This window comes from Triticum dicoccoides, chromosome 3B (assembly GCF_002162155.2).
Source record: "Triticum dicoccoides isolate Atlit2015 ecotype Zavitan chromosome 3B, WEW_v2.0, whole genome shotgun sequence".
NCBI lineage: Eukaryota > Viridiplantae > Streptophyta > Magnoliopsida > Poales > Poaceae > Triticum > Triticum dicoccoides.
In genome coordinates, this window is record NC_041385.1 from 328997971 (window position 1) to 329008812 (window position 10842).

A 10842-nucleotide genomic window follows, 5' to 3' on the forward strand; every position below is an offset into this window, starting at 1 on the left:
GGCAGAGTATGTTTGATGTAGGTTTGGGCAGGTAAAAGGATTCTCCTTGCCATGAGATTTAACAGGATCAAATGGTAGACAAAAATAAGGTTGATCACCAAGTGTGAGCTCATTTGAAGAAAGTTGACAATGCAACTTTGGCAAACCCTAGAAATCAACAAAAATGGGTTTTCCTAGATCTAGCTATGCATATCTATTCTCCTTGATGCACCGCTTGTTGTAGTGTTATCATTTGGAGATTTGAGAATTTCTACAAAATTTGGGATCAAAAGGGGATAGTTGGTAATGTAGAGTTGCTCAAATTTGGTTATGGACAGAGTGGGTTCTGGGCACCTTTGTGTACCAAAACTATTTGGATGGGAATGAGACTTGGCCAGATCATCACATTAGGCATGTGTCACTTGCTAGAATTTTCATGGATTTATTTGACACTATTTCTTACAGAAATATTTCAAATGCTTGAATTATGCAGAAATGGTTTTGGAGGGTTTTGTCCAATATTTTAAACATGGCCATGTGCTTTCACTCTTATATATGGACTATATATGTCCAATGAGCTTCTCAAAGTTTTCTCAAATCCATTTATGTATAAAAAACGCTTGACAGGTTAATGAGAGATAAAAAACGGTTGACAGGTTAATGAGAGAAAACATAATTAAGCTAGAAAATTCAACAAAAAATAGCATTATCTGTCCATCCATTTAATTAGGTAGCCGATTACAAACGATGGATCTCAAAATAGTCTACCAACATCAAAGTTCATTAAAACTTACCCACCAACGCCCATAATAATGTTTCTGGCACCCCTTCTATCAGAAGTCCCTCAAAAAAATATCAGAAGGGAAAACAAAGTTCAGTTCAAAAAAAATTAAAAAAAATTAGAACCCTAGCGCATCCTCAGCCACAGTGCCGCCGTACGTATAGCATCGATGCCCCGGCCAGTCGACCGCCTCGAATCCACCAATCGAGTACATGCACATTAGCGGCTTACCCTCGATCAGCCAGACAACCTCCTCTGATCGAGTCCTACACACCGGCAATTGGCCAGTCAACGTCCTCCGATCGAGCCCATGCACGCCGACGGCAAGGTCTCAATATGCTGCCACATGTACGCATGAGTCCACCCGTCTGCCAGTCCTCCGATCGAGCCCATGCACGCCGACGGCAAGGTCTCAATATGCTGCCACATGTACGTATGAGTCCACCCGTCTGCCAGTCCATCATGCGGCTCTCCAAGATCTATTGAATCCATGTAGCTCTCCAAAATCAATTGAAGAATTCCTGTACAAAGAGCGCCAGAAATCTGATCATGTTCATCATGCAGGGCTGTGCCCTAGCGGATATATGCATGCCTGAATTGATCGCAAGTTCACAACCCATCGTCTCCGGAGACTGGGAAATAGCGTCCAGATGTGGCCACGGGAGATGACATAGCATACGGCCAAGGAAAAAAAGGTTATCAGGTTAGAAATATTGTATGTGCCCATCACGCGTCAGGTTGACCATAGCGTGCAAGCACACTGTTCGTACAGAACCAATGGCTGGTGCTCAACTAATTTTTAGGCAGTCATGTGTACATTATTACTTGGTTATCAAATGTCGTTTTTATTAGTTGCTGACTAATTTCTACTGAGATGCTGAGTTCACAAATAGTAATTAGCATCAGCTTTTGTATAGACATATATGCATACCATTCTAAATTGTTGGAACCTTGCAGCTACAAATACAAATCCAGAAATAAGAGAAGGAGGGATGGACAAGCCTCCTCAGAGCTCAGTGACTCTCAGCCGTTGGATGCGATCTCTTGATGCGTTTTCGTTCGTTCGATCGAGAGGTGGGAGGATCTGGTCCGTCGGATCCGGAAGAAACACTGCTGGAATGAATAGTAATGGCAACATATTGTAAATACCATGCGCCCACCAGGGCATTTCGGTCATTTCGCCTAGCGGGGTATAAAATGGGGTCGCGCTCCTGTGGCGGAGACCTAGCTGCCGCCGCTTCCTCCCGCACGCCTCCTCCTCTCTCCCTCCCTCCCGCAGCCGCCTCCCTCCCTCCCGCGCGCCTCCTCTCCTCCCCCCGCCTCCCGCAGCCACATCGCCGCCGCCGCCACCCGCCTCCCCACTCGGGCGAACCCCTCTCCTCTTCCCCCGCCTCGCCTCTCTCCCTTCCCCCGTCCAAACCCTAGGCCCGCGCCCGCCAGCCGCCGCCGCCGCCGCTCGCCCAGGCCATCCTCCCGCTGTGAAGGAAGCGGCCAGAGAGGAAGGGCGTCGCCGGGTGTGCATGTGCCTCCGCGGATTCGTGCCACGGTTGCCGGAGGCGTGGGCGCCGCGGGTCACCTCTCCAGATCGGTGGAGGCCAAGGGCAAGGGCAAGGAGGAGGGGAGAAGAAGACCTTCGGCCAGCTGCGGGAAGCCGGCGCTGGCGTCCTCCGCGGCATCCACCGGCGCCGGTGGCGGGCAGAAGCGCCAGTGCCACGACCACGCGCACTCCGAGAACGTCGCCGGCGGAAAGTACGGCCGGCTTCGTCTGCTCCAAGCGCAGGTTAGTAGTCTAGCAGATTCGATTCACCCAGGGATGGATTTCGTTGTTCCGTTCTTCGTCTGCCGGTGTTATCCATGTTGCTAAAGATTGAATGAATGGAACCGACAGGAAGTCCCGGGTTCGGCGGATGACTCGCGTGCCGGCAATCAGCTCGAAGGCGGCGGATATCCCCGCGGACGACTTCTCGTGGCGCAAGTACGGGCAGAAGCTGCCTGTGGAGAATGCCCTGGACTCAGCAGTTGACGTAACTCGGTTGAGCTGCGGTGCACTATATTTAGCTGATTTTATTGGGAAGGTGGGCACTTACCTGGAAAATAAAATGGCCTGGTTTATCCTGTATGTCGTTGATAACTATTAGCTTACTATCAGGTCTGCACCATTCTAGATATCATCTTAACTTTTAACTTCTCCAAATGCAACATTGGATAACATAAATAGGATTTTTTTTGTCAAATTATGAAACTGTAATTAATAGGTTCACCTGAATATTGATCTGTTTTGTTATTTTAGGGAAGAGGTATGAAATTCTCAACTTAGAGGGAGCATACACAAGGTATTCCATGCTTCCCATTCTCCTCATGTAGCAAAGGAACATCCAACCTGTCATGTGTCGATCACTAAGTAATAAACAGGAATCTGATGTTGGAAATAAGCAACTAGATATCAAAGCAAAAGGATCACGGCTCCTCTTACAAATCAGTGAACTATTCTAATTCTGGACTCTTATGGCCTAGATATGCCAAGCAGTCGCAATTGCTGTTTTAGTCAAACTAAAAAAATATTAACTTTGCAGTGTAAGCAGACCCTTGAGCAAGAGAGCAACATGACTGCTAGCTTCCCTATAAGTTCAGTATGTTTCTTAACTGAAAATATCATTCTGTTATCAAGTCATTCTCAATGTGTGTTGTTTCATTCTGGTGCCTGTAGGCTGCATTACAGGAGATGGATACGAAGTCCTCGGAGGAGGAATACAAAGCTCTACAAGGTGATGGAGCTGGAGATGTGTATTTCCAGTCTCTTGAAGAACGAATCATTAATATGAAGGTGTTCTGCCGATACTTTTCAGTTTGGTTGCTCCATGATTAATGCTAATTGATCTCTCTCTCTTTTTTCTTCTCATGGAGAAATACATATACGTTACTTAGAATAATGCCATGTGCAGTCTTAAGAAGCTAAACATCTTTCTCTGTAGTGAGTTTCTGAACTAGGCGGGATACCATGGTCCATGGGTGCAAGATAACTCATATATGGATTACCACGGGTCCGGTGCGTTTAAAGTATGTATATGCTTATATGCGTGGCTGCTGTTGGTACAACTTGACAACTCCATATAGAGGTATTAAACATTGAGAATCACAACATTTACCAATGAAATGACTAACCAACAAGGAACAAGTATAAGAAGAAAAGCTAAGTATTCTTTCCATTTGCTTCTTCCACCATTTGCATCTTTTGTAGTTAGCTTCAGAAACCAAAAATACAAAAATAGAATAAGGCCTCGCTTTTTATAATTTCATTATTTTTGAATGCTAATTATATCAAAGGCATGCCTCCAAGAGGGTGAGAAGCTAGATGATGCTATTTATAAACGTTTTGCTCTCCACTGAGTTTATACAGATTCTATAAGAGGAGAGAAAGATCAGTTCGTCTTCTTGTATGATCGTCTCTCTTGGCAGTTTTAGGTTACAACTTACAAGCGTGTGTTTTAATGTACATGGTGTGGGCTACACAGATTTTCTTTGACGTGATGCAACTATGTTTGCTTACCCTTTTTCTTAAACTACAAACGAAACACGTTTCATGCAACATTGGAACAGGTTGATTCTTTATTTGTTCACACAGTACATAGTGCCACCCGTCGCTAACTACAATTTGTACAGATTTTGCAGGGATGTATATATATGGTCATGTTTCACTGGGATCCTCAACTGTTCCAGTTCGTATTTAGCAGGATCACATGTTGACCAATGACTCAAATTAATTTTCTCACTGATCCAGTTAACTCAAGAACTTGTGACCCAGTTCTAGGACAACTGTGGACTAAGGTACGCTAGCTGCTTGCATCTTTCAGAGGATGTAATTAGAGCCAACTATATGTGTATTTTATCCTCTTAGAACTGTTAGTATCCACTTAGGGGAGAAGTGCAAGCAGAAGCAGATTTCAATTTGAATAAGTGTGCTAGAAAGTGTGTTGGCAAATATTTGGTGCACTGTGATCTAAAGGAACATTTTATAGGTTGTTACAAATCCACCATAAACAGCTTAGCGATTCATGGACGACTTCCGCAAGCACACTAGATGCCTGAGACCAGATAAAATTATCATTTTTAGATTGGTAGTAGTCCCCCTGGGATTATTGTGCGCATTGCCAATTGGTGGTGGTCTTTGTTTTCAAGAAGAGTGTTGCTCTGTAGACATTACTGACTCTAATTTACTTTGGGATCCTGGTTTTCGCGTCTTGATTTTAGGGATGGAGGTTGATTTATCAGCGGTTACAGGCATGCATGCTTTATGGTGGCAAGCATTATATATCATTGAAGACTTTTTATTTGTTCAAGTTCCTGATATGCTAATCGGTAACCTTTAGGTATTCATATATAAAAAGTGTCACCATAAAAGCGAATTACATTTATGTGATGATCTTTGAGTTTGATTCGTGTGTTCTATTTTGTAGATTTGTTTGGAGAGTTCTGTCCATCCAAGCACCATGCGTATGTGGCCAGTGAGTTTGCATTGTGTAGAAAATTATTGCTACTAAAAGAAATGAAATTGTTTTCTTCGTCCTTGTTTCAAACCAACTAATAAACTAGATGCTTGGAAGACTCTTTTCACTATATAGTTCATGTATGCACCTCTACTTGATAATCATAAATAGTTTGATCACACCATTCTTTCAAAAAATAAACAATCTACTAAAAACAACCAGCAGATGATGTATCTGAAGGCATTTCGTTTCAGGTGATATGTTCGTGACTTAATTTTGTGGCCTACACAACTAATGTAGAGGTTATATAAGTGTAGAGCAGTGATTTAGGATATGATGTTTTTTAAATACCTTTCGCGAATGTTTGTTTGAACTCCGTTCCGAGACCACATACTTTAGGAAATTTTTCTTATGTTTCAACCAAATAAGCTCTCAAAGGATTAGCAAGCACATGGACCATTCCGATTAAACTATTTGTTCTAGGTCACAATTGAAGTATTGATGTGTTCTGCCCAACGTTCATTACACCGAGTCATGTATTATTTTTTCTGAACATACATTATATTTTCTAGAAATTTCTCCTCTGTTAGAGAAACATATAAATTCTTCTGTCTTTTTATTACATGATACAACCTAAGGAAATTGGAACGACTGGTTTATGTGGGAAACTGACGGGCTAAAGCTCAAAAGCTCACACCTGGATGTTTTTTGTCACACCTTCAAAATCGTGTAGAAGAAACGCTTACAAAAAGAAGAAAGAGACCTGGTTTGCCTTCCTTGCTGGCGTCCTTGTCATCTCCAACCCGCCCACGGGTATTGCAACTCCTTCCCATCTGGTTTCCTCCTATGAGATATTTTCTTCACTTGAGCTTTAGAAACATTTATTTAAGTGGTTACTGGTTGCTCCAGAAATTTGATATTAATATGATTTTGATATAGCCATGATGGCTCCTGTGTAGTTGTTTGGTTTGGTATTTGATTGTAAACTCTGGTTTGGTATTTTTAGTCGCATGTTTCAGTGGAAGAAAAAAAATAGTGTCAAAGTAGAATGCACATCGTTGTGGCATAGTCGACTATGTCGTATGAGAAGATTTGATCAGATGGTCCTTTTTTATTCTTTCTGATTTTCTATAGATAGTTGGGTTTTCGGATACAAATATAATTTTAGTAATCCCATGAGTTTTTGTCAACGTGTTCATTTCTTTTCTGCGTTTCCAGGCATGCAAGCACATTTTTCAGTGCTTTTTTGTTTAGCTCCATCCTATTTCTTACCACATGCTATATGTTGATTAATCCTATATGATTCTTGTGCAGGGTGCTCAAGGGGTTCGGCCAAGTCGGATGCCAGGCGGTGCGCGCAGCTGAGGAGCACTGGCAGCAGGCGCTTGATGCGGCGCTCCCCGCGTCGCCGCTGCTCATTCGCGGCTCCTCCTCCTCCCCAACGGATCACGACTGAACCTTCCTTGTGCCAGCACCTCGTGGCCATGAAGGGTGGCTGAGCCATCAGGAGCGGCGGCGGCGGCCTGCTGCGGATGCTGCTGCGGCTCCCTCCTCTTCCTCGCCGGCTTCTACCTGCTTTGTGCCGACGCCATGTACATCGTGTCATCCCGGTGCTTCTGCTTTCCCGGGTCGCAACTCTTTGGTGTGCTCGACAAGGTCCGTCTTCTCCCAGTTTCTCTCTCTAATCCCCAGTGCTCACATCTGGTCTGCTCTTCCATGTGTACTTGCATGTGGCATTTTTTGGTATCTTCAGGTTGGGTGCCCAACATGACCATGATAGCTAGGTTGTTCCCCATGGTGTATGTGTATGTTCTTCTTGCTGCGTGCATACCTAATCTTCCGTCTTCTTTGTTTTGTTGGTTGGCTTTGCAGGCCAGGACACACATTCTGGAGAGCTCCTTGGTCAGTCCATCACGAGGTATGTAACTTCACTAAGATCATGCATGGTCCTTATAAGCTAGGGATTACACTTCTTCATATTAACTGTATTCGAGCCATGAGACACCACTTTTGTTGTTAGAATGATGCAATGCAATGATGATTCTGACATATGGATTTCGTATGAAGGCTTTTCCGTAAACAAATGAACACTGTAAATTTAGTTAATGTGTTTGTAGATGATCTTATTGGCTTGCCACGGTGTAATAGCAGATAACACCGACCCAATTTCAGTAAGTTGTAGTGCAGTTGCTTGGTTTGCTGCTGATTTGCTGCCTACTACAAGGCGATCGACAACCTTAAGGCCATTTCAGGTTATGTTAAGGACGGTTCGCAGTGAAATGTATGATGGCCTGATATTTAATTTTATCATATCTTGGATAAACCATCAGTATAATCTTATGTGCCATAAATTCTGTTTTGTATTTTCTCTACTAATAAGGTTGCGTCTACAAGTTTGTGTACAGCATTCTAATTAGTTAGAATTTCCTTGGATTTCATCGCGTCTCTTATAGCTCCAACATTTTTTTCCGGCCCATGGAAGTTTTAGACAAGTTCTTCTCTACCATTACAGAACCGGCAGCTACCGGATTCCTTTTGTGCTGCTGGAAAGGAGGCACATTGTTCCCATGCTCGTGCTCTATGGGTAGAAGCTGCAAATTCTGGAGGTCTTTTTCTATGGTTCATGTCTATCATAATCGCATCCTTCTTTTACGGTTTACATAGACATCTGATGTTCGCCTTTTCTTATATCAGGTATCAGACGAGGGTATTCGAAGAAGACACCATGAATGGCAGCAGACTCTACCGCTTCCATTACAATGGTATTTGAAAAAGATACCACCTTGTGGCCTTTCCTGTTTCCTGTGACTACGACTTCCAACTCTTTAACTGGGTTGGTGTCAAAAGAAATTCTGTAACAGAGACACAATAAAATAAATTGGTACAACTATATGGATTCCTTGGTAAGCTCATGATTCATCTGGCTAAGCAGTCTTAGTAGACCGCCAATGTTGTGTTATTAAGATGCAGGTTTCAATAACCTTCATGTTTGCGGCTAAAATAATGTAGTTATCTCGGTAGTCTAGGTAGATTGAAATAATTGTTTATCCTTGAAGCAAATCAACTAAACAACTGCCAGTAGATGATGAGGTGCCTTCTGCAAACAAAAAAGCTAAGCTCTAAGCGAGTATTTTTAGGCGACCTATCTTTTTCGGTGATTTGTTTAATCCTTCCTCTGCTCAATTGATGTGAACCACAAACCTTGCTCTGCTAAATTGATGTGAACCACAATCCTTGCTCTGCTCAATTGATCTTCCCAGCAAATCAATGAACATGTGCCCATAGGGACACAGTCAAAGGTGCGCTTGTCAACTTAATGGTTTTCATCCATAGTGCTTTGCCATTATTTTTATTTTTATTGTTTTTCTCATTTGCCACTGTTGCGCATTCTTTCTAGGACCAGTATATACATCATGATTTTCTTTTTATGTAATTGTTATTTATACTTGAAGCAAGGTATCTGAAGACCTGATGGGAAATGAGGAGGTGCCCTTTGCAACTAAAAAGACTAAGTTGGAGACCAAGTGCCCTTAGGCAACGCGCCCTTTTGGTTCGTTTGTTCGGTACTTTTTTTTGCTAATTTACTGCTCCCTGTGGTATATATGTTTTGATTTTTGTTTGGAATTCTATTTCTGCAGGATCGTAGCGTATTAGTTGCGGATGTGCAGAAAATGCTGATTTAGCGGATGGATTGCCTTTTCCATCTGGGATCGCTTTTGTTGCGACCTGTCGCTTATAATAGAGTGATCTGTTTTGCTGATCCTGGCCAAGTGGAATCTACTGTCTGTCAATGTCCAAATGCTGCAGTCAGTAGTTAGTGTGACATGGATCTTGACTAATGTATCCCATCAGTTTAGCCGTGTGTTGCTAGCTGATGTGAAAGTATGTGTGATTACCATACTTATTATGATTATGGATGTTGCTACATGTTTCATTAGCTAAATTTTACCTATGCATTCTGCCTGTGGATGCCATTTCCTCTGTTCTTGTATGTGTTTTATACATGCTTCAGATTTGGATCATATAAAATGCCCTTTTGGGAATGACCGAGGTAAGTTTCACTGGCATCTTATAAGAGTATCAAGCAGGAAATACATGTCATTAACTCTCATGTCAGTAGTTCCATTCACAAAATGTCATGCTTGCCTTGCATTTGATATATAATTGCCTTGGCAATTGCAATGACACTGGCAAATATTATCTTATCCCAGACAGCGGCAATGCTCTACATTTAGTGTATCCTCAATGTATGATTAGTTCTCTCTGGGAGCACTGATAGGTCTGCTTGGCCGCTGGGACAATACGCTGGACCAGGCACCATGCGCCAGGGCGCACTTCCGATCTAGTAGATTATTGTATTGGGGGGAGCAAAAATAATTAGAAGGCATGATCATGAAAAAGAGAGGTCGGACGTATCTCTATTTGTTGGAAGTGGGAGTGCAAAGGAGGAGTACTAACATGGTGTGTGTAGCAGTAAATAGTACCTCTCAGAGATTATTTCCTAAACAATGTAGTCTTTACATCATTTTCTTTTATTTTCCATTGATGGATACGTGGAAGAGATGCTCTCATTTTCTAGGCAATTTACCAAAGATTGTTGTGGAAGATACCATTTTTCTCTTGTACATACAAAATAGTAAGGTAATCTTCTAATTTATAATGAATTATTTTCTCAACCCATGTGAGGAGTGTTATAAAGTTTGCATTAAAAAAATTAAAAGAATGCGATTATGTTGTGCTTCTTGCAGCTAAAAAAATATACCTTGCAACTAAGCTAATTCATCTCACTAATTGTAATATAAATTACCCTTTCAATAAAATTGTACTATAAATTAGCATTAACTTTTTATCTCTTCAAACAGAATATCTATATCCATTTGGTTGGCACAGCTCTTATGCACGTGTTTTGCAGTTTGTAAGCTGATTGCAAGTATTATATTATCCAGTACGTAATTAAATGTGAAATAAATGGTGTATGATCGTAACTCAGTGGTTCTATCTGTTGAATCCATTGTGATTACTGCAAGTTTTTTATGTTGTGCAGCGTAGGAACACACAATGTACAGAATCATCTTGCTATGTTGTGCTTCAGAAGTGTAGCAATACTCCTTTTGATCCATTTTACCTTAGTTAGCTCATAAATGATCCATTTTACCTTAGTTAGCTCATAAATGATCCATTTTACCTAGGTTAGCTCATAAATGTCTTTTTTTTACCTAAGTTAGCTCTGAAATGATCCATTATAGCTAAGTTAGCTATAAAATGATCCATTTTAGCTAAGTGAGCTCATAAATGAACCATTTTACCTATGTTAGCTCACAGATGCATTTTTTACATAAGTTAGTTCATAATTGTCATTTTTATCTAAGTTAGCTCATAAATGTCATATACTTCTTCTTCTTCTTCATTTTCTTCTTCTTCTTCGAACTTTCTTATTTCCTATTTTCACATAAGCTTGCATTTATTTAGTGCTTGGTTTCCCTTTTTGTTTTCATTTTGGAACAATGTGGAACTTGCTATGTGGAACTTGTAATATGTATGGAGGAACTATGTATGTGGAACTTGCTATGTATTTGATATCTCATATGTATGTTGAAC

At 41.6% G+C, this 10842-nt stretch overlaps 1 protein-coding gene across 7 annotated transcripts; it reads left to right on the forward strand.

Annotated features, from left to right (window-relative positions):
- The first annotated feature begins 2000 nt into the window (after positions 1-2000).
- On the forward strand, positions 2001-9225 carry LOC119275997. Of its 7 annotated transcripts, XM_037556934.1 has the most exons (11): positions 2001-2540; positions 2649-2835; positions 3334-3390; positions 3468-3584; positions 5978-6057; positions 6559-6900; positions 7117-7162; positions 7757-7850; positions 7939-8543; positions 8701-8794; positions 8883-9225. In XM_037556934.1, exons 1-6 carry the CDS (start codon positions 2281-2283, stop codon positions 6698-6700), a joined length of 843 nt encoding a protein of 280 aa, XP_037412831.1. In that variant the 5' UTR covers positions 2001-2280; the 3' UTR covers positions 6701-6900; positions 7117-7162; positions 7757-7850; positions 7939-8543; positions 8701-8794; positions 8883-9225. The 7 variants fall into 7 exon arrangements, with proteins under 7 accessions (XP_037412831.1, XP_037412834.1, XP_037412835.1 ...); XM_037556937.1 differs by lacking the exons at positions 7117-7162; positions 7757-7850; positions 7939-8543; positions 8701-8794; positions 8883-9225 and adding exons at positions 4421-4585; positions 5215-5262 and having other exon boundaries at positions 5883-6057; positions 6559-6625; XM_037556938.1 differs by lacking the exons at positions 7117-7162; positions 7757-7850; positions 7939-8543; positions 8701-8794; positions 8883-9225 and adding exons at positions 4421-4585; positions 5215-5262 and having other exon boundaries at positions 6559-6618.
- Positions 9226-10842: the final 1617 nt, after the last annotated feature.